Source organism: Canis aureus, chromosome 3, assembly GCF_053574225.1.
Source record: "Canis aureus isolate CA01 chromosome 3, VMU_Caureus_v.1.0, whole genome shotgun sequence".
NCBI classification, from domain to species: domain Eukaryota; kingdom Metazoa; phylum Chordata; class Mammalia; order Carnivora; family Canidae; genus Canis; species Canis aureus.
Window position 1 is genome coordinate 12,865,884 of NC_135613.1, and position 24,729 is coordinate 12,890,612.

Sequence of the window (24,729 nt, forward strand, 5' to 3'; positions counted from 1 at the left end):
ACAAAAAGGAGGCTAGTTATATTGCCTGCCACCACGGCCTCTCTCTCAGCCAATACAGATGTGAATTCCAAGAAAAGTAAAGTAACTAAGTCAGTCATTCTCCCCTTAATGGCTGGTCTGGTCAACAGATGCCATTAAATACTCACAAAATTCTTTCACAACCTACCTCTGATATGGTAGATTTGCAAACCTCTCTGGCCACAGATTCAAACTTGGGGTCCGTTGTTAGATTCAGCTTGTAATTCCACAACAACTAGGTACAAGAGAAAAAAAAAACCAAAAACTTCAGTTAAATAGAACGGAATTTTTCATCGATAGTTATTTTAAGTGATAAAAGTCCATTATACAAAAGTCAGATAAAGCATATTCAGTTAATAAAAAGTGAGATAAAAATGTCATTGTGTTTAGAGATAAAAGGGGAAAATGTGCAGAGCAAAATAAAACACTATCATTCAGGCATACTTTCTTCTTTTTTCATTTAAGGACAATTTTTTTTTTTTTTTAAACCCATGAAAAAAAATTACCATTAAAGTCCCTGGTAAGGTTTTCAGAGAAAACATTCATAAGGTTGTACAAGCTAAATTCTATTAAACCAGAAAGTCTAACCCACAAGCTCAGATTTAGTGGGGTTAGTTGCAGATTTCACAGTCCACAGTGCTTTCATAGATCAGTTTTATGAAGGAGAGATGCCCAGAGTCTAGTTTCCAGGCATATCTATCTTCATTCCTTTAAAACCCTCCTTTGGGGCAGCCTGGGTGGCTCAGTAGTTTAGCGCTGCCTTCAGGCCAGGGCATGATTCTGGAGACTGGGGATCGAGTCCCACGTTGGGCTTTCTGCCTGGAGCCTGCTTCTCCCTCTACCTGTGTCTCTGCCTCTCTCTCTCTCCATTTCTCTCATGAATAAATAAAATCTTTAAAACAAAACAAAACAAAACCTCCTTTGTCTTGACACATACACCATAAGGTCTACTTTACACAAATGTTTTTAACATGTTTTAAACCCCAAACTGTCTTAAGCCATTACTATCCACAGGAGAGTGCTGAATATTAGCTTTTGTAGCTTTACTTAAAAATTTTTAATGTATGATTCTATTTCTGAAAAGTAGCAGAAATGAGGGGGATGCCTGGGTGGCTCAGCGGTTTGGCGCCTGCCTTCGGGCCAGGGCGATCCTGGGGTCCCAGGATTGAGTCCTGCATCGGGCTCCCTGCATGGAGCCTGCTTCTCCCTCTGCCTGTGTCTCTGCCTCTCTCTCTCTCTCTGTCTCTCATGAATAATAAAATATTTTTTAAAAAAGTAGCACAAATGAGCCCCTATACTTGGCTCAGATGGAGAGACAGAGCAGAGACTTTGTAGGATGCTAAACATGAAGAGATTGGGGGAGGGAGACGCAGTTCACAAGTCTTTCTCTCTGCTATACTCCAAGACTAAACAATACAATCAATCACTCCTGGTTCGCTGAAATATCTGCTTGGCACTTATACCACACACAGTCTCAACTCAAGTCTACATAGGCTAGTAGAGAAAATAGAAAAAAATGTTGAGTATGTACTGTACTAGGAACTGAGGGATAAAACAAAAGGAGAAAGACAAAGACTATACTATCCAGTGGTGGCTCTAGTGAATGGTAAGTAGTGTATTTGGTTAAATGGCAATACATAGTATCACAATCACAGCAGTATAGGGGAGGAGTACCCCAGACTGTGCTAGGGGGTTTGGTCAAGTGAAGTATACCAGAGAAAGTGCTATCTTAGATGAGACCTGAATGATTAGCAGCTAGCCACAGTAAAGGGGTAGGGAGAGGACCATTTTGGGTAAATGAAACAGCATGTATGGAAGCTCACAGCATGTATGGAAAGAGAAACAGGACATGTTATAGGAATTCAAAGTCCAGCAGAAGACTGACTCTGAAAGCCATTGTAAGTCATGCCTGAACTTCAACCTGAAAGTAATGGAAGGGAAAGTAAGGGAGTGACATGACCAGATCCGCTTTTTAGAAGTAGAATAGAGGCTTATATAACCTGTGTTAGGAACAACACAAAAATAGGCACTTAATTCTGTATAGTACTGAGGAAAACTTTGTGAATAAACAGAATGTGAAGGAAGAGTAGGATTTCTTCTCCCCCTCCCACAAAAGTCTGCCTAAAGCTCTAAGCCATCAACTATCCTCAATAAGTGAATTTTTAGGAAGGAGTAGAATCTGGCCACCATCTGTAACAAAAGCTCTAAGAGGATGGACTTCTGCCTTGTTCAGCCCAGTGCCTAGAAGAGTGAGTGATGGAATACACAGGCATCAACAAATATGTTAAACAGATGAACAAAAGAACAAACTTATACCATGATGAGTCACAAGTTCAACCCATAGGACATGAGAAGTCAAACTGAGAATGGATATAGGAAAAGCTGAAGGAATCTCGGTTCTCCATGCTCCTCACAAGCAAAGATGAATCCAGTGATTCAAAGACAAGGTTAGAATTTGAACAGATTTTATAATTATCTATGAATTAAGTCAGTACTACCTGATGATTAAATTTTATATTATATATTTTTAAAAGGTTTTCTATATTTATTTGAGAGAGAGAGAGAGAAAACATGAGCAAGGGAGCAGCAGGCAGAAGGAGAGGGAGAAGCAGACTCCCTGCTGAGCAGAAAGCCCCATGTGGGGCTCAATCTCAGGGTCCTGGGATCATGACCTGAGCCACCCAGGCACCCTTGAATTTTGTATTTTAAAATTAAAGCAACATTCTTCTTTTAAAATTAAGAACATTCTAATTCTGTGTATACATTAAACCAAAGACAGATTAAAATATTTCCTCCTTGAAGGACAAACATTATATGGTCTCATTCATTTGGGGAATATAAAAAGTAGTGAAAGGGAATAAAGGGGAAAGGAGAAAAAAATGAGTGGGAAATATCAGAAAGGGAGACAGAACATGAGAGACTCCTAACTCTGGGAAAAGTACAAGGGGTGGTGGAAAGGGAGGTGGGCGGGGGGTGGGGGTGACTGGGTGACAGGCACTGAGGTGGGCACTTGACGGGATGAGCCCTGGGTGTTATGCTATATGTTGGCAAATTGAACTCCAATAAAAAAAAATAAAATATTTCCTCCTTATTAAGTGATCTGTAGCTGACTCAGTGACATTTCTTTCATAAAAAGGAAGGAAGGAAGGAAGGAAGGAAGGAAGGAAGGAAGGAAGGAAGGAAGGAAGGAAGGAAGGAAGGAAGGAAGGAAAAAGGGAAGGAAAGGAAAGGAAAGGAAAGGAAAGGAAAGGAAAGGAAAGGAAAGGAAAGGAAAGGAAAGGAAAGGAAAGGAAAGGAAAGGAAAGGAAAGGAAAGGAAAGGAAGAAAAAAGAGAAGCTCTCTGACAGCTCAAGGATTTAGAGTAAACAGCAACAAATGACAGAAAAAATATAAAATACAAATCACAGAGTGCTTCCTCACTGTAACACAAACTCAGACATCCTGTGATGGACTAGAAATTTATTTTCTGTCAAAGTCATTTAGGTAATCACTTAGAGCTTGCTTGCTTGCTTGCTTGCTTGCTTGCTTATTTATTTATTTATTTATTTATTTATTTATTTATTTATTTATTTATTTATTTATGATAGTCACAGAGAGAGAGAGAGAGAGGCAGAGACACAGGCAGAGGGAGAAGCAGGCTCCATGCACCGGGAGCCCGACGTGGGATTCGATCCTGGGTCTCCAGGATCACGCCCTGGGCCAAAGGCAGGCGCTAAACCACTGCGCCACCCAGGGATCCCTAGAGCTTCTGAAATGTCTTTAATTTTTAATTTGAACATCTCATTTTTACTTTTCACTTTTTTTTGAGATATAATTCATATACTATAAAAGTTACCATTTTAAGTTTACAATTCAGTGGTTTTCAGTATATTCATAAGGTTGTGCAACCATTACCACAGTCTAATTGAGGACATGCTCAATCACCCCAGACAGAAACCCCATAGCTGTTGTGTCACTTCTTAAAATTCCTCCACCCGTCCTTGGGCAACCATTAATCTACTTCCTGGTCTTTTAGTTTTAATATGACCCAGTAATGTATTATTATTCTTTCAGGAATAGAAGTAAAAAGGGAATTCAATATGGGTTGCCACCAGTACCTTTTCCTCTAGAAAACATAAACACACATTACACCTGATTTTTGAGAGTTGGTTACTTATACCATATTTGATACTTGTCCCCTCCTGAGTGGTTATAATTGACTAAGAAAAATAATTGCAATTTGACAAAAAGTGCTATTGGTTAGCAAAAGTATTTCAACTTCAAGATGTTCATCTATGAATCCATCCACCTACCCATTTCCCCCTTCTAGACACATTTTGAGAAACTACTATACCCTGGAATCCTGCTAGTAACAAAATAAAGGGTGAAGAAAAAAAGCCACTGTTTCGGCATTCAAGGAGCTCAACCACAGGAGCCAAAAGACGAAAGAGTTGGACTGGGGAGCAAATAAGCAATAAAAATATTAAAATATAGTGTGATAAATGTGATACCAAATGCATGCGGAAGATGTTAAAGGAATACAAAAGAATGTGGAGGAGGGATAGGTGGAGGCAGTAGTGGTCAAATTATACTAGGCTCAATCCCCAGGAATAAGAAAGAATTTTGTCAGGTGAACTGAAGGAGGTTGGGGTTATAGGAGCACAAAGCTAGAAAGGACAGAAAGAGTCTTTATAACTTCTAGGGACATCCATAGCTCAGAATGGCTGCGTTGAGGTATGAAAGATAAGGCTCTGGGTTGCAGGCAGGGATCAGATCACATTGAGTATCAGAGCTCACATTAAAGAATGTGTAAATGTATATTTTATCTTACAGGAAATAGGAAGCTAATGAATTTTACTGTGGCTTTATAGTAAATTTTGAAATCAGGAATTATGAATGCTCCAACTTTGTTCTTTTTATTAAGATCCTTTTGACTATTCTGGACCTTTGCATTTCCATATGAATTTTAGGATCAGCATGGCAATTTCTACAAAGTTGTCAGCAGAAATTTTGATAGGGATGGCACTGAATCTAGATCCACTTGGGGAGTATTATCATCTTAACAATATTATGTTTTCCAATCCATGAAACAGAATGTTTTAATTTCATTTTCAGATCACTCATTGCTGGTTAGTAGGAACACAAATGATTTTTTTTTTTTACCTATTAATCTTCTTTAGTCTTCAGTCTAATTACTGTTAGAAAATTTCCTATGATAGAAACTGTAAAAACTAGTTGAATTTAGACAACTGCTTTTTAATGTACTTGAGATGGCGACGTAACTTTTTCTCCTTTATTAACTTTTTAAACGTGAAATTAACTTCACAATTCCACAATAAATGCAATGTAGTCCTGATGTATTTCCCTTCTTATATTTTAGTGGATAGTTTGCTACTAATTTGGTTAGCATTTTTTCATCTATGGTTCACAAGTGACCCTGGCCCAGGTAAGAAAAACCTGTTATATCCTTGTTAGGTGATAGTAAGGTTATGTTAGCCTCATAATGAACAGAAAAATATTTCCACATTTTTTAACTCTTTAAAAGACTGATGTTAGGGCATCTGGGTGGCTCAGTGGGTGGGCATCTGACTTTGGCTCAGGTCATGATCTCAGCGTTCTGGAATCAAGGCCGGCACTGGGCTCTCCAGTGAGCGCAGATTCTTCTTATCCCTCTCCCTCTACTCCCCACTGAGTGTGCGCACTCTCTCTCTCTCAAATGAATAAATAAAATCTTAACAAAAATAAATAAGCAAATAAAAACTGTTGTTATTTTTCCCTTCCACCAATAAATCCATCTAGTTCTGGAGTTTTCTTTATGGTAAGATTTTTATTTATGGATTCATTTTTTTAAAGAAAATTTTAAAGTTTTATTTATTTAAGTAATCTCTACCACCCACACAGGGCTTGAGCTTACACTGAGATCAAGAATGGCATACACCACCAATTGAGCCAACCAGTCAATAAATATTTATATTTGCAGATTCATTTTTTTAAATAAATATAAGTTCCTCATATTTTCTACTTCTTGTGTTAGTTTTGATAAATTTGTTTTTCTAGGAATTTGTCCATTGTGTAAACATTTTCAAATTTATTGGCCCAAAGACTGTTCATAAGTAATCTTATCTCTTGCTTAATAACACGAATTTATTCCAGAACTACTTACTAAGTGGAAAGCTGTTTAATATTTTAAATGTGTTCCATTATTTTTTGGAAAAGATTGTATTTATTTATTCATGAGAGACTCAGAAAGAGAGGCAAAGACATAGGCAGGGGGAGAAGCAGGCTCCCTGCAGGGAGCCTCTTGTGGGACTTGATCCCAGAGCTCTGAAATCACGCCCTGAACTGAAAGCAGATGTTCAATCACTGAGCCACCCAGGCATCCCTTGTTCCATTAATTTTAATGGGAAAATATAATGCATCTTATTCCAACCCAAAAGTGTATTAGTTTGCTAGGGCTGCCATAACAAAATACCAAAGATTGGGTGTCTTAAACAACAAGAGATTTATTTTCTCACAATTCTGGAGTCTAGAAATCTGAGAGTAAGGGGTTGGCAATGATTTCTTCTGAGACTTCTCTCCTTGGCTTGTAAAGAGAGCCATCAGCTCCTTGTATCTTCACATGGTCTTCCCTCTGTGTCTTAATATTCTCTGTTTTAAGGACATCAATTCTCCTGTTTTCTACTACTGGTCCCCATCTTGAGCAGTGTCAAATCCTTCTTATTCTCCAGCCTTTTAGGAGTTCTAGGGCACAGATTATCTGCTTTCTGGGATTTCCCTAGACCAGAGTTACTCTACTGGTGGATTCTGAGGTTTTTTTCCCTCTAATTTTTTGCTTTATAATAACGCCACATCAAGCTTTGCACAGTGGCAGTATTGTACCCAATGAGGTTTATCCAAGGCACGATTATTGCTAATAATGGCATAACAAATAACCTCTTCTAGACATATTTGAATCCATTCTTTTAAGTAGAACTACACATAAATTCTTAAAAGTAAAAATGCTAGGCCAAAGTATGTAAACATTTTAAGTTGATTGCTTTACAAATAAGTTTTTCATACTTATATTCTTATTCATAGGCTAGAACAGAGTTTAGCAACTTTTTCTACAAAAGGCCAAAAGCAAAATCTTTTATAATTCTAGGGATCTACAGTTTTTGTTGAAACTATTCAACCTGGGCAGCCCTGGCGGCTCAGTGGTTTAGCGCCGCCTACAGCCCAGGGCCTGATCCTGGAGACCCGGGATTGAATCCCATGTCAGGCTCCCTGCATGGAGCCCGCTTCTTTCTCCCTCTGCCTGTGTCTCTGCCTCTCTCTCTCTCTCTCCTCTCTGTGTATTCTCATGAATAAGTAAATAAAATATTAAAAAAAGAAAGAAAGAAACCATCCAACCTTTCTGTTGTAGTATGGAAAGCAACCAAAGACAGTATGTAACTGAATGGGGGCGTGGGTATGTTCCAATAAAACTTTATGCATAAAAACAGGCAGTGGTCTGGACTTGGCCAATGGGTAGCAGTTTGCTGATTAGTGGGCTAGAGAATGTGTAAATCCCCACATTCCCATGAATATTGTGTATATTTTTTAATATTGTTTATTTATCAAATTTTTTGTTTGCTAATCAGATAGATGAAAACAGTGCACCTGTTTGTCTTTTAATTTTCACATTTTTAATTATTAGAGAGAATCAAATTTTCATTGATTATTGGACATCTTTATCTTTACCTGTGAATAGTCTATACCTGTTGCCTATGTTTACTCACAGCACTTTCTATTAAAGAATATAGTCCTTTGGGGGCACCTGGGTAGCTTAGTTGGTTAAGCATCTGACTCTTAGTTTCAGGTTAAGTCATGATCTCAAGGTCATGACACTGATCACTGCCTTGAGCTCCACGCTGTGTGGGGAACCTACTTAAGATTTTCTCAGGGCGGGGGTGGGAGGGGATTTTCTCTCCGGTAGTCCAGGTGGCTCAGTGTTTGTTTTTTTTTTTTTAAGTTTTATTTATTTATTCATGAGAGACACAGACTGAGAGAGAGGCAGAGACACAGGCAGAGGGAGAAGCAGGCTCCACACAGGGAGCCCGATGTGGGACTTGATCCTGGATCTCGGCCCGGGCCGAAGGCAGGCACCCAACCACTGAGCTACCCAGGCGTCCCGGCTCAGTGGTTTAGCGCTGCCTTCAGCCCAGGGCCTGATCCTGGAGACCCGGGATCAAGTCCCACATCAGGCTTCCTGCATGGAGCCTGTTTCTCCCTCTACCTGTGTCTCTGCCTCTCTCTCTCTATCTCTCTGTGCGTGTGTGTCTCTCGTGAATAAATAAATAAAATCTATAAAAAAAAAAAAGATTTTCTCTGTCTTACTCAGCCCCTCCCCCTGCTCACTCAAGCTCTCTCTCTCAAAAAATAAAAACACATAGTCCTTTTTTTAAATCGGTGTTGCAAATACTTTTTCATAATTTACACAACTTTTTGAAGGAAAAATCTCAAGTCTTTTGAATTTGTTTAATGCAATCAAATTTTTAAATCTTTTTTTAAAAAATATATTTAAAAAAATAAAAATAAAAAATATATTTTTTCTTTTAAAGATTTAAAGGATTTAAAGATTTAAGGGATCCCTTAAAAATATTTCTTAAAGTTGTATCATGTTTAGAAAAATCTCAAAAAAAAAAAAAAAAAAAAAAAAGAAAAGAAAAATCTATGTTCGTATTTTCTTCTAGTATTCTTGTGGTTTTAGTTTTACTTTAAGTCTCCAACCTAAGGATGCCTGGGTGGCTCAGCGGTTGAGCATCTGCCTTTGGCTCAGGTCGTGATCCTGTGGTCATGGGATCGAGTCCCACATCAGGTTCCCCCCATGGAGCCTGCTTCTCCCTCTGCCTGTGTCTCTGCCTCTCTGTGTGTTTCTCTCATGAATAAATAAATAAAATCTTAAAAAAAAAAAGTCTCTGACCTATCTACACATTCATTAGAATAAGTAGTCAATCTACACAGTTAGCCTTCTTCTCTGCTCTGGCAGTCTCCCCTTTAAACTACCTTCTAAATTGTTGATAGAGACCTCTTTCAGTATTGTCAGATACAACAATTCCTCTTTTAAAACCCACCTCAAAAAAAAAAAAAAATAAATAAATAAAGAAAGAAAGAAAGAAAGAAAGAATATAACCCACCTCAAGTACCATCTCCGCTATTAAATCTTGCCTGACATCAATCCCACCTGGGCAAAAATTAACTTTTGTGTCCCCTCTGTACACTATATAGATTTCTACCAAAGCACCCAGTACTTTTTGCACAGATTTGATTTCACATCAGCTTCCTTTTTTTTTTTTAATTAAAAAATTTTTTTTAAATTTATTCATGAGAGAGACAGAGACAGAGACACAGGCAGAGGGAGAAGCAGTTCCTGCAGGGAGCCGGACATGGGACTTGATCCCGGGATCACGACCTGAGCCGAAGGCAGGCGCTAAACCGCTGAGCCACCCAGGGATCCCCATCATCAGCTTCCTTTTAACATTATACTTTACAGAATACAGATAAATATATATGATCTTTTAAAGGTTTTATTTATTTATTTGAGAGAGAAAGAGTGCCTCCAAGTGCACAAGCAGAGGAAGCGACAGAGAGAGAGGGAGAAGTAGACTCCCACTGAACAGGGAGCCAGACTCGGGGCTTGATCCCAGGACCCCAGGATCATGACCTGAGCTGAAAGCAAATGCTTAACCAACTGAGCCATCTAGGCCCCCTGATATTTATGATTTTTAATGAATTAATTCTAGTTATCTCTAGAGTATATGCGTACATAAAACTTTTAACATAAGGCACCAGGGTGGCTCAGACAGTTAAGCAGGTCATGATCCCAGGGTTCTGGGATTGAGGTCTAAGTTGGGTTCACTGTTCAGCGAGAGTCTACTTCACCCTCTCCCTCTGCCCACTTACATGCTCTCTCTCACACCTGCTTTCTCTCAAATAAATAAAATATTTTAAAAAATAAAAATAAATAAAGTTGTAAGCTTAATAAGCAGAGAAACAATTATTTTCATATGGTAACTGTAACTGAAGTAAAATTTAAGCTTAAGTACATAAATATTTGACAAAATCTGCTTGTTTCTAGAGTGGAGGGGTATTTGCAGATTTACCATGGTCCTTAAATAAGGTTTATCATCCTTGTTAAGATTAAGAGAATCTAAGAAGACATAATGTTTCCCAAAACAACAGGAAAAACATCCTGAATCTGCCATATATATAAAGCACAGATGGTGAGTTATGGAAAATCCATACTTACATGATTGCAGTCTGAAGAAATCTCATTTTCAGGCTAAAAGGAAAAAAAAAGAGATGATGTTAAAAAAAAAACTCCCAAGTTTTCAAATACCACCAAAATAAACTCAAAATAAGAAATGTGAATATTTAACTGAACATGTTTAAGAAATAAAATGGAGCTTATGTATCTTTTAGATTTCCAGAGGAAAACATGCCAAAAAAGTAGATGAGACACACTCCCTTACCAATCAATCTGAAAATGGGGAAAATGGAAAAGAAAGTACTAAAGGAACAAAGCAATAGTGACATGAGGATCCTTATAAGACACTTGGTAATTCTGAAACCTAAAGAAGATCAAGCACAATACGGTGTCCTTTCTTTAAAGAAAGTGAGATATTTAGAAAAACAAAACCCCAGGTTTATTCAAGAGGGGAAAAAAGGTCTGTTAATGATTTAAAAACTAATCTCTGTGCCTGGGTAGCACAGTTGGTTAAGCAACTGATCTCAGTGTTGAGTCTGAGCCCCACACTGGGCTCCTCACTGAGCAGAGTCGCTTGAGGTTCTCTCTCCTTCTCCCTCTGCTCCTCCTGCTCATCATGCGCTCTCTCTCAAACACATACATACTAATCTGATGTCACCACTGCTAGGTGATGAGTACAGAGGAACTCAATGTAACTTATTAGGAGTCTACAGTCTTGCAAGTATGTAATTTAAAATAGGAAGTTCTTTCAAAACAGCAATTGAATATCTGTATCTATCTATCTATCTGTCTGTCTGTCTGTCTGTCTGTCTATATTCCCATGACTGCATATACTCTGCAAAGTCAGGTACATGTACCAGAGGTAAAATGAACTTTTTATTCCATAATTTAAAAAGTAGGGACCCCTGGGTGGCGCAGCAGTTTGGCGCCTGCCTTTGGCCCAGGGCGCAATCCCGGAGACCTGGGATCGAGTCCCACATCGGGCTCCCGGTGCATGGAGCCTGCTTCTCCCTCTGCCTGTGTCTCTGCCTCTCTCTCTCTCTGTGACTATCATAAATAAATTTAAAAATAAATAAATAAATAAATAAATAAATAAATAAATAAATAAATAAATAAAATAAAAAGTAGACTAGGTTGTGTTTAATATTACATAACTTTGCAATACACATGTCCTTTAGTTTCCTTGTTCATACTTAAAAAAGATACAGTTGTAAGAAGACACACATTTTCTTTGAGTTTCCATAACATTCCAAAGCAAGTGAATTTTGCATACCATCTATGAAATATTACCAATGCAGTTAATAAAAGGTGCCGTTTTCAAAATAAAAATGTCTCTATTCAAGGAGAAAGACGAGGCAATAAAGAAAACAGTAAATATTAACAAGTTAAGCAGCCACAACTATTAGCATCACTTCAGAAAGAAAAGGTTTTCTAGAGAACTATTAATTCCATTGCAGAATTTAGTGGGCATTGACACTAATATACAAACTCATTTTTGTACTTACTTATAAAATATTAAAACTGACTTTCACTAGATTGTTGGGTAATCATGAGATTACAACACATCACCTGTGGACTGTCCCCCTACTTGTCTAAATAAAAACATATTTTAATGACTTTCTGGGGAGGCTTTCTGAGTCTCAGAAATAAGCCTCCAGACTATGAGTTAAGCTAGCTTCACTCTGTTCCCTCCACTTCAACTCCAAGCACTTATCTTACATCTCTTACCAGTTGCCTGGGTGGCTCAGTGGTTGAGCGTCTGCCTTCGGACCAGGGCATGATCCCAGAGTCCCAGGATCGAGTCCCACATCAGGCTCCCTGCATGGATCCTACTTCTCCTCCCTCTGCCTATGTCTCTGCCTCTCTCTGTATCTTGCGAATAAATAAATAAAATCTTTAAAAAAAAAAAAAAGAATGCTTTATTTTGTTTAGGCAGTTTTCTACCTTATTCCATTTTTATCTATCTCTCAAATTTGTTCCAATCAATTAGCAATTTTTGTTCTTTCTCAAAGGAAGCAAAAAAGCCAATTAATATCACTATCATCTCTACCAGTATTCATTTCTACTAAATAATAACTTTGGATTAAAGGGGCATTCTTGAGGGTCACCTGGCTGGATCAGTTGGTAGAGCATGCAACTTTTGATCTCAGAGTCATAAGTTCAAGCCCCACTTTAGGTGTGGAGCCTACTTAAAAAAATAATAATTTTTAAAAAAGGAGCATTCTGTAAAGAAATTCAGAGCATTGGAGCATTTTCAAAATAAGGTATTTACATAATATGTAAGTTACTTATGGAAAACAGTGTTGTCATGTCTATGGTTCACAGGATCTACATTAGTAAATTAATGACTGTTTTAGTGGCCTGCTTCCCTACAGTGGTAGACTGGATTATTTCTATTTTTTACTTTTTTTTTTTTTTAAGATTTTATTTATTTATTCATGAGAGGCACAGAGAGGGAGAGACATAGGCAGAGGGAGAAGCAGGCTCCATGTAGGGAGCCCGACATGGGACTTGATCCCAGATCTCCAGGATCACGCCCTGGGTCAAAGGCAGGCACTAAACTGCTAAGCCACCCAGGCTGCCCTTTACTTCTCTCTAATAGCATCTGATACCCACAACCTTTGCCCTGTAACTCTGCACAACCTCAAGCTGTGCAACAAGTATACACTCTGCTCCAATGATATGGGGCTAGATTTCTGACTTGCTTTGGCCAACGGGATTTTACATAGACATAAAAGAAGAGGTTTTTTTTTTTTTAATTTTATTTATTTATGATAGTCACACAGAGAGAGAGAGAGGCAGAGACACAGGCAGAGGGAGAAGCAGGCTCCATGCACCGGGAGCCTGACATGGGATTCGATCCCGGGTCTCCAGGATCGCGCCCTGGGCCAAAGGCAGGCGCCAAACCGCTGCGCCACCCAGGGATCCCAAAAGAAGAGGTTTTAAATGTGCTTGGGCCCGTTTAGCTTTTTACTCCCACACTCCTGCCATTCCCCAAGAGAAGAACACATCCAGATAGCTGCTAGTACAAGAAGGAGAGACATGTGGAGCAGACCTAAACCTAACCTGGAGCCCAGAGCAGAGCCATCCCAACTGCCCTGCAGAGCCATGGGTAAGAAAAGTAAATATATGTCATTATAAACACTTGAATTTTGAGGGAGTTTGTTACAAAGAAAAAAAAATGAGTAATATACCTATCAAGCAAATAAAGTAATAAAAATTCTAAAACCTTTAAACTGCAATTGATAACAGCTACAATCTAATTTAGTGGATTATGTTAGTAAGTAGAGTATTGCAGCCTTTTATGAAGGAATGACGTGAGGCATGGAGACACAAATGAACTGCATATTTAGAGACCAGTGTTTAGTTTTTGTCTCTTTTGTCAACTTAATTTGTAATTGACAAACTGGTCTTATTTTTTTTCTTTTTAATGTCTCTTTCCAGAAAGAGATGCCAATGTAGGAATGCCATAAGAACAAAGTATAATGTTAAGCCATTGAGACTCATAGGCTGAACAGCTATGAAGAATTTCTACATGTAATTGCAAATAATTTCAGAAATATAAAAGGGTCTTTAGAATCAAAGGGCATAGTGACGTTCAGAGGAACTGAACGGAGACCTATCTGTAAAATATAAAATGTAGCATACCCAAACAGTAGGAACATGAATAATGCTAGCACAAAGTAACTCTAGAGAAGTATAAAGAGAAAACGCGATGGTTTGGCACTCAGCCATTTGATAAGACACTAAAAGACAAAAATCTCAAGAACCAAAAACAGATGTGGGTGCTGACAGAGGTTTGATTCTCATCACTGTGCCATTCCTGTAATGTCCCAATCAAATCACTTCATCAGACATAGTATATATCTATTTCTGCAAAACTATAAACGCAGATAGGCTTGATTATCTTTAATCTTAGAAGATGAATAGTATGGGGAATAAAACCCAAAATTACTAAGATAGAATAAGGCTGAATTTTTTTTGGCTTTTTTTTTTTTTTTTACGATTTTATTTATTTATTTATTTATTTATTTATTTATTTATTTATTTATTTATGAGAGAGAGAGAGAGAGAGAGAGAGAGAGAGAGAGAGACAGGAAGAGGGAGAAGCAGGCTCCATGCAGGGAGCCTGATGTGGGACTCAATACCGGGTCTCCAGGATCAGGCCCTGGGCTGAAGGCAGCGCTAAACCACTGAGCCCTTTTTTGGCTTTTGTTAACAATCAATGAAAAATACTCTGAAATGATGCCAAGAGATGAATCAACATGTAAATACCGGATAATCATGATGTACCCAAAACTGTGCAAAGCATTGTTGTGGGATACAGTAGAAAGATAAGATACTGTCTCTAACTCAGGTAGTTTACAATCCAGTTGTAGAGATAAAATGGTGAAGTCAAGAAATTAAGTAAGAATAGGGACTTGAGACAGGCCTGAAAGATTAGACAAAAGAATGATTTCCAAAGAAGATGCAGGTTAGATGATCCCTAGGGCTCAAGAAGAAAATAAAAGAATCTCTTTTTTAAAAAAGCTTTTTTAATTTATATTTTCATGTTTTTATAATATATAGTAGAATAATTAATATTTTATAAATAACTATAATACTAGGGGTATATATAGTAATTTTTCAAATGATAAAAAAGAACATGATCAAGACAGAGGAACATGAAACCTTCCTTGCAACCAATTTAGGAGACCTCTCCTCACTCTCATCCCTTCAAGTTAGAGACAAAGAGCTGGCTCCTCGACTGTGGAACCTCAAATTAGAAGTTGAGCTTTGCTATATTATTAGCCACTCTCCATCACTTTGGAGATAGAATTCTGAACTTCAAAAAGAAGTTACATCAAGTAACTTACAAGTTACATCAAGTACTCTTACATCAAGTGCTTCCTCATGGAAATAAGTAATTGTGGGATCACTGGGTGGTGCAGCGGTTTAGCGCCTACCTTTGGCCCAGGGCACGATCCTGGAGACCCGGGATCGAATCCCACGTCGGGCTCCCGGTGCATGGAGCCTGCTTCTCCCTCTGCCTATGTCTCTGCCTCTCTCTCTCTCTCTCTCTCTGTGTGTGTGTGTGTGACTATCATAAATAAATTTTTAAAAAATTTGAAAAAAAAAGGAAATAAGTAATTGTCCTCTTGGCAATGGAACTGGGAGGAGAAAAATTTTTGAAAAGCCTCATAAATAGCTTTCTGTTAATTAATTAATTTTTTTAAGATTTTATTTATTCATGAGAGACACACAAAGAGAGAGAGAGAGAGAGAGGCAGAGACACAGGCAGAGGGAGAAGCAGGCTCCATGCAGGGAGCCCGACGTGGGACTCAATCCCGGGTCTCTAGGATCAGGCCCTGGGATTAAGGTGGCGCTAAACCCCTGAGCCACCCGGGCTGCCCAGCTTTCTGTTAATTTACTATTATTATTTTAGGCTTTCTGTTAATTTAATGACCAAACTTTATAGAAAAGATTGAAGTTGCATATATTAGTATCAATAAAGAAACTATTATGAATAGAGGAAAGAGAAAAAAGAAAAGAATGTGACATGACCCAACCCAACACAGCAAGGACTAAACTTGAGAAGGAGCTCAGATAGTGCTGAACAAGCAATGTGGCAGTAACACTGTAAAGAAGATAAGCACTGTGCGCTTGGACACATCTGCCTGGCAACTCCAAAAAGGAATGTCATGGGTAGCAGGAAAAGGGAAAATGTGGCACTTAACTAAGCTAAGTGCTACCTTCATTTCTTACAGGACAGACTGCAAGATAAATGGTATTATGTCCAATTTTATAGATGAAGATATTGAAATACAGAGAAACTCAGTAATGTGATCAAAGCGTACTTGTAGAACACAACAAAACTAGAGTTTAAATAATGATAATGAATGGCAACTAATGTTCACTGTGATGATTTCAGCTTCATACCTCCCCAAAAAAGATTCCACAGGTCAGACTAAGCAAAACGATAGCAGGGGGTGGGGAGTGGGAGGTGGGGGTGTGTCTTCAGGAAGTGCAAGAAAAAGAAAGACAGGATGAATAAACAGAACAGGTGCTCTAGAATGATCTGACAGCTACATGATACATTTAGATGCAGGCAGCCCTGCTAAGAAACTGCTGGAGTAATTAGATCAACTACAAAATCCACATCGGCCCTACAATAACCACAGGAAGTTATAACAAAAGTTAGCGTAGTTCACTTGGCCTTTTTGAATCAATGATTTAAATGTTTTGGGTATTACTGTACTTTAATCTCCTCGTGGGGTAAGCAAAAGACGAATAGTTGATTTCAAAGCTTAAAACCACAAGTCCTTCCTCTAAGCTCTGTAATTCAAAATGCTTTAAAAAAAAAAAGATTTTATTTGAGAGAGAGAGTGACAGAGACAGAGATGGAGATAGTGACTGAGAGAGCACAAGTGGGAGGAGAGGGAGACATAGGCTCCCCACTGAGCAGGATGTGGTGCTCAATCATGACCTGAGCAGAAAGCAGACAGCAGATGCTTAACCAACTGAGCCATCTAGGCATCCCCAAAACGGTTTTGTTTTTAATTTTAAAGATTTTATTTATTATTTATTCATGATAGACAGAGAGAGAGAGAGAGAGGCAGAGACACAGGCAGAAGGCGAAGCAGGCTCCATGCAGGGAGCCCGACGTGGGACTCGATCCCGGGGCTCCAGGATTGCACCCTGGGCCAAAGGCAGGCGCCAAACCGCTGAGCCACCCAGGGATCCCCCAAAACGGGTTTTTAACTAAAGGGATACAATGGTAGAAAAAGGACAACAGACTCACAGAAATATTCAGCTACAAAAGCTGTATGACTTTGGGTGTATCACTTAACTCCTCAAGACCCCTGAGGAGGGCAGAAAAGGGATTTCTTCACCTGGGATCATGAACTGACTTTAAGAATGAAACTGTCTTGAAACTGAATATAAACTTTTGTGTATATTTTTCTGGGAATTCACAGCTGCTATCATGATCTCAGAAAGACCCATAAGACACCTAAAAATTAAGAAACAGTGGTCTATGATGGTTGAGATTATCTGCAGCTTTAGGAGTCTATAAGATTTGAGATGTGGAATACAGAAATAGAGGTATTTACTGATTTCCATGTCATTTAATGTAGGTAATTTGCATATTATGATTATGGGTTTCCTAGTGCTTTATCTTAATCATTCTCTCCTGGTCAAAGCACAACAAACAGGTTTCAGAATAAACTACTGAAAAACTTGAGTCTCAAGGTTTTCAATTAAGTCAGCTATCACATTCATTTAAGAGGATGGTTTTTACAGAAAGTACAAGTCTGAACTATGATTTTCCCAAGGTGAACAGGCTGAGTTAATGAGTCTGGCAGGAGAAATGAAAGGATTCACAAAACTAACTTGGAAGTTACCTCAGTTTCTGGAACAGAAATGCCTGGGAGATGGATTGTGTCTAAAATTTGGAACATTCTACAGTCAGATCGAACTACCCACAAGATCACACCTGGCACTAAGTTAAACGAAAACAGATTCTGTTTATTAATCATCTGGGAGAAAACAAACAAAAAATGTCAACAATACCAGTGCTTTTAGGGCCTTGCAACAATCTGAAGGCTGGACAACAAGAGAATGTCTGCCTGTAATTAGAAACACTCTCCTGCAGTAGTAGTAGTAGTAGGAGATTCTTCTTCTGGGAGTTTACTCATTAAGAACCTAGTAAAGTGCCGATCATATGAGCAATTCATTTGTTCACGTGACTCAAACAACCCCCTCCTGGTCACCAAAAAAAGCAAATGGAACATAATATAGTTGGTAACAAACACAGTCTTTTAGTCTCGGCAAACTTTCCCCAAGTAAGTGCACCAAATCTTAACTCTCTGTCAGATTCGTAACCTGTTAGTGCATTATTCTGGCTCAGTAAGAATTAATTTTTCTCATTTGTATCCAGGGATTGCTACTAAGTACTGTTCATCCAAAAGGACAGTGATCAACATAGGCTTTGTGCCCTCCAACAATGCTCTGTCTGATTTACTAAAGAGTTGTGCTTTTGTGGGATTCTTTAACATTCAACCATCTTTTCAAAAAGGATTTACAATAAAGGTCCAGTGGGAGATTTTTTAAAAAGGGTATGAGACACAGATTATAGATGTTGGCTCCCAAGTAAATTAGTGTGGTAGGCAAAACATGAGTCTATATGTAACCACCACAAAAAGAGTGGCGTTTGGGGTGACGGGGAGGGCCTGATATTTTAAAGAATGAAAAAAGTCCCTTCCTACCGCCAGTGAGTAGGATGATAGAAAGAAAGTCAGAGGGGGTCTAATGGAGGAGGGCACATTTGAGTTGAGCTTTAAAAGGAGATTGTGATCTGGTGATGTGATGCTGTGTGTATGCTGAGCCAAATGAGATGGGACTGTGCAAGCCAGAAGAACACTAGGGTGTGGGAGGAATTGGAAAAACACATTCTGTGCAGAGGGCAGAGACCTGAGTGAGAAGGTGAAGAACCCTATGGTGGCCATTCTCAGGCTTATGTATTTAATGCCTTCTAATATATGGTGAGAAAAATACAAATTTTAATAAAATCTCAATGCTGATCCAATACTGGTTTCCCATAATCCAAATTAATATGTTATGCTAAACATAGTGCAGAGAGTAGTAATTTAATTTACTGTTATTTACCTACATGCTTCCCCAGGAGGTGGGTGGAGTAATAGCTGGTAAATACTGTATTGTCACCACTATTTTTTTTTTTTTTCTTCAAATCTTCAAACATTTTTGTTTTGAAGAAGGAATAAGAACAGCTACCTTAGAAACTGGAGATACTTAAGCACTGATCTATTCATAGGGTTTCTACACAGCTGAAGAAGTTTACACCAAATAGACAAAAAATAGTACAGAAGATCCATATACAGAAAGATTTAGAAAAATCCATCCCTAGAAAGCAGATCATCTGGATGCAAAGATCCTGCTGAATACAGGAGAATCAATGGGAAGCAATGTGAAGTCTTCTGCTGAGCCAGATCCTGTAGTCCTGAAAAAGTTCTTTCTCCTCCTGATTAACTGTTTGCCTCCAGTATGGGTTCGAAGAAAGGTGCTGATCATTTGAACTGGTTGTGAAAGTTCCCTTGATTTTTGCTTTCTTGGCTTCCAGTAGAGCCAGCTCTTGCAGCTGTCTTTTACTCAGGACTTTGTGCTCCAGTTGTTTTTCAGTCGTTTTAGCATTGTGTGCAGGAGTCAGCAACTAGCTCCCTAGCCTCAATCTCCTCTTCCTCCATATCCACAGTTGACACAGTATCAGAGCTGAACTTGCCCATGTCTTTAGTCTATTTGGTCATTATCACTTCTTAGGAGACTCTTGTTTCTGAGCATAAATATCCGTTTTCTAAAAACCTCAAACTTGACTACTGCTCCATTCACAGTAAAAGTCACAGGAGCATGCTTCCTGGGACTGGCAGAAGAGTGGCAGTCCACACTTGGCATATTTCTTCCTGTATTTTTTATTGCTCAATACCTTCAGGGCCTCTGAAGATACAGTTTCCTCATCTTCCCTGTTACAAAATTTGTGGGCATGTTTGTCAGTATCAATCACACAGAACCAATCTCAGGGCCTCATGGACAATTTGTCTGACAGGCCAGCACCAGGATCACCTGGCTGCACAGCCAGTGGTAGACAGAAAAACTCCTTGCCATTATCCTGGTCCCAAGCATCTATGAAGACCACTCCCTGGGACACTTCTTTAGGCACAGAGGAGCAAGCCCAAATAAAGAATAATGTATACTAGTTTCTTTTTTAAGAACATTTTGAGTTTTAAAAGGGGTAAAAGAGAAGACCCCCCACAGACAGGGGCACCTGAGTGGCTCAGTTGGTTAAGTGTCAGATTCTTGATAGCTCAGGTCATGATCTCACAATCATGAGATGAAACCACCCCTACCCCTTTGTCAGGATCCATACTTGGTGGGTAGTGTGTTTGAGATTCTATCTCTCCCTCTGTCCCTCCACCCCACTAACACTCTCTCTCTCTCTCTTTTTTCTTTTTTAACACTCTCTCTCTTAAAAAACAATAAAATCTTAAAAAAAGACACCCCCCCCCCACACACACACAGACAAATTAGAGCCCTGCTTCTTGGATAGTCTCATTTAAGTACAGGGCAGTAAGGGGGCTATGTTGAGGTCAAGACTGATCTGTACCTTTAAAATGAAAAATACCTTCAATACCCTTTAGTTCTAATAAAGTAAAAGGACGTAACATACACACTATAGTGGGAATTAGCAAATAGTTCTGCTTTTGGTTCAGATAGCATACTTGACTCATACACATAAATATTGGCAAGACTTTCAGCTCTGTCAAGTACTAATTCATTCATTTTCAGTGAAGTTATACTCTGATCCTCAAGGTACGAAAACACATAGCAATCCGGCTAATAACTGAACTTAATGGCTGACAAAAAACAAACAACAACAAATTGAGCAACTCTTGACTCAATAACCGAATAATCCATATCCATGAAGATGGATGGAATCCATGCCCCAAAATTTACTCTGAGATGTCAAATTACATATATTTTTTACAGAAAACTTTAGAACTAGTTAAACTGATTAAATGGAAACATATAAAATTAATATAATCTATCATCTTCTCTGCCCAGAACAGGAAATGGAAAATACCAAATAAGGATACAGTGATCTACTTATTGAACAAAAACTTCATAATCACATTATGGCAAAATGATACACATAGGATTATTGTTTTACAAATCTTAAAGTTTATTTTAAAAATGTAAATTACAAAAACATGTAATTTCTCTACCATAAGAAATAATGTGAACTCTTTCCCTATTTTCCCTTTATTTCACTATATGAATTAGAAATAGAGATACCTATAAACTATAAGAGATAGGCTATCCTCAAAGGAATGTTTGAAGTTTATTTCTTTTCACATAAGAGCCCAACCTTTTCATCAACCTCCTACTGAGGACTGCCCAATATTCAAGAAATGAAGGGATTGTTTTATAATGACAAGCATTTTAAAATCCAATTACGGCCTTACAAATATTCTGTCTCATTTCCCCATTGTGAATGAATGAGATTCTCTGGGACTAAATCTTCTGCCTGAGAGCGTAGAATCATCAGGGAGGGAAAAGTTACTCCTATCACTCATTTTTTTCTCCGTAGGAGATGACTTAGAAATCTAGAATGCAGTTTGGTGATGGTGGGAACAATTTTGACCTCACTGATGGGTGAAGGAAACAGTCAAGCATTCTATCAAATACTTGGCCAGATTCCCTTTTCACCTCAAAGGAAAGAATGTTCAACAGGTCAGTCCATCAGCTTGGCTCCCAGCCATGGCAGGCACACAGCTGTAAAGGGATAAAAGGCCTTATTTTTCACTGCCTAGTTGCCTGGATAAAGTCAGTTTGGAGCCTATGTTATCAGAGTGACACCTAGAGCATTATCATTCAGTCTAAAGTAGCTTGCATTAATAAACTATTTTGTAGAGAATTCATCACAAAGCCATACTTGCTCTGAACCATGAAGCTGTAAATACTACTACTATACTGCTACTACAAAAACATGGTATCAAAATTCTTCTAAAATAGCTACTCATAGTGTTTTTTATACCTCATAAAAGCAGACACAGTATAATAGATCTTCTTATATCATCATGTTTCAGAGGCAAGAACTCTGGACTAGGAGCCAAAAGACAAGAGTTGTGATTCTACTTCCATTGCATATTCATTGTGTAACACCCTTGATCAAGTCACATTATTCTTTAGGCTTTAAATTTCATGTCTATAACAGAGATAAATCCTGCTTTACCTACCTCATGGAGCTACTACAAGTAGATGAAGCCTTTGCAAATATAAGAGTACTAGCCTTTCATTCTCTGCAAATAATCCAATCATTTAAGCCTCAAAAGAAACATTATTGCTTTCTAGTAGGCCATAATTCATGCAAAGAATATGAACTCAAAAATACATGACACACGTATTTAACTGTATGTACATATTATCTCTGAAAGAATACATTAAAAATGTATTTTCACTATACTTTTTGAATTTTGTGCAAAATGGAAAAAAATCAAAGATAATCCCAGCTTAAACTTAAAAAGAGACACTTTTGAAAATACTTGGAATACATCTTCATGATGGAGGCACTAAAGGCGTCTGACGATACAGTCCATATTTCTCTATTTTCTTTCTCTTCTGCAGTCTATTTCAAAGGGACAGTGGGGACAGAGGAGGGAGGTATGAGAAATCTATACTCTCTGAGACATGGCAATTAGCAATCTGGCCCTCTTAAGAGCTCCAGAGTGGTAGTTCTATTCTAAGAAAAGCACATTAACCATTTTATGGTTTAGTTTTCCCCAAATGGTCAACTCTTTGGGAGTGTTAGAGTGAGAGGTGAAATCAAAACTCTTCGAAAGACATGGTATGAGTAAGGAACAGAATATCAACTTTTATATGGCATCCTTTATATTCTTTATTTGTCATCTCAGTTGATTTGGAACAGCTAAATGCAGGTCCAAATTTGTCAAAGCAATAGCTACTACAGCCAAATGCAAAGTGGGAAATTAAAATAGAAAATTTACAGGCATTTGACTTAATACTATTAATACTTAATACTATTAATCCCAGTAAACCTGGAATGATTCTGTCAATGTAGCTCAGTACCTCTATTCTGACTTATGTTACTTCTATACTTTTGAAAAGATAAAACAAAAAAATGCATTTAATTACAAGATGCAAAAAAGGGCCCCAAAATGAGATATAATTTCTTATGCACCATACTCAAATATCTAAAAATATCCCATTTCTTCCATACCAACCAGTGGCTAGTGCACGGTTTACTTTAATTGGCCTAAAGAGAAGCAAATAGCGCTGAGCAGCCAGCATGCGCAGAACTGTATAACCCAGTCAAGTGACTGTGCTTCTCAAAAGACGAGCTGTGATTTGGGGACTGGCCTTCCATCTGAGTAAGAGAATAACTGGGTAATTCTGAAGGATGTGTAAGTTCTGAAGCAGGAGCCAGCAGGACAAACATGAGGTTAGATGAGAGAGATAAAGACCATATGAATATGGAAATGATAAGTTACAACAGAAGTAGAACAGTACCTCATACCTCAGCATCAATGGACTTGAAAAGTGCCAGAGAAGCAGCAAATAGTTTTACACAAATAGTCTCTTCTTGAAAGAGAGTCCTGTCAAAAAACTGAATGGGCAAAAGTAATCCCTACTGAACAACAGCAGAAATGGAGAAAGGTAAACATAAAATAGCAGGCTAATATAAAAAGAAAATCCGAATACAGTTAAAGATAATGATAAATACAGCTATCAGAACCTGTAGAAACTCCTGTACATAGTCCTGACCAAAAGCTATAAAGGATATTATGTCCTAAAGCTCACAGAATCATCAGAAGGTCAAAGAATTAAAAGCATAATTTAGCAAAACATCCGAGAGATTTTCAAATTTGGGGAACTTCCTCCATACTCCTCATGACAGTCTGAGGCACTGCAGACTGAACACTGAGGTAGTCCAAAACTACTTCCCCAACTACCCCTGTACCATTTGCCACCCCCCCCTCACTTAAGTCCAAAATGGGGAAGTCATCTGCTCAATGTCACAGAATCATCTGCTAACTGAATGAAAATCTTAAGGCTCCATATAAATGCTATCAAATCCAGAAAAAAATTAAATCTGTGTGAAAACTGAACTGGGAAAACCTAGCATACCTGAGCATTGTTTTGAGATTTGAAAACACAGCTGTAAAACAAATATAATCCTTCAAATATCAAAAACAAAACCAGCACCCCAACACAAGAACCCAAACTCTTTTAGCCTCTTATAACTCCATTCTAAACCCCAAATCTAAAATCTTCCGTCATGTCACATCTAGGAAAGGTTTCTGCCTCCAGTGAAACAACAGTTAATGACCATTTTCAGGAGATAGTCTGTAGTCAAACTGTCACATAAAAAAGATGGTATGTATTTAATACCTGTCTCATGGTCATAGGTCTTTTACTTAATGTTAAGTAAATCTTCTGGTTCCCTATCAGCTCTAACCATTTATCTACTTGATAATTTCTCCACTTTATATTCTCCTACCTGGCATCTAACTTCTTTTGAATGACAACAAAACTATGTATTAAAAGTTAGCAAGCCTACAGGAATATTCTGGTTAACTGGCCATTGGACGGGATGCCTGAGTGGCTTAGCCGTTGAGTGTCTGCCTTTGGCTCAGGGGGTGATCCCAGGTCCTGGGATAGAGTCCCGCATCAGGCTCTCTGCAGGGAGCCTGCTTCTCCCTCTGCCTATGTCTCTGCCTCTCTCTCTGTGTCTCTCATGAATAAATAAAATCTTAAAAAAAAAAAAAAGGAACTGATCATTGGGTAATCCCTAATGACTGGTACTGATGTGTGATACAAAAGCCTGTTGGTTACTAACAGCAAAATGGACAGGTACTTGTTAGCTTGGTAAACTGATGCTGAATCAGGGTTCATTCTAGTCCTCTGGTCCCCTTCTTCCTCCAAAAAAAAAAAAA

The 24,729-nt window shown here is 38.4% G+C and overlaps 1 protein-coding gene and 2 pseudogenes across 1 annotated transcript in view; 1 reads left to right on the forward strand and 2 right to left on the reverse strand.

Moving 5' to 3' along the window:
* GLG1 (golgi glycoprotein 1) overlaps positions 1-24,729 on the reverse strand; it is a 148,467-nt gene that overhangs the window by 46,386 nt on the left and 77,352 nt on the right. Inside the window, exons 2-3 of the mRNA XM_077890457.1 lie at positions 10,265-10,297; positions 167-253 (exon numbers count right to left, since the gene is read on the reverse strand). Coding sequence (XP_077746583.1) covers positions 167-253; positions 10,265-10,297 — 120 coding nt within the window. The remainder of the gene's footprint in view (positions 1-166; positions 254-10,264; positions 10,298-24,729) is intronic.
* LOC144311654 (U4 spliceosomal RNA) lies at positions 6,851-6,964 on the forward strand (annotated as a pseudogene).
* On the reverse strand, positions 17,754-19,802 carry LOC144304867 (STING ER exit protein pseudogene; annotated as a pseudogene).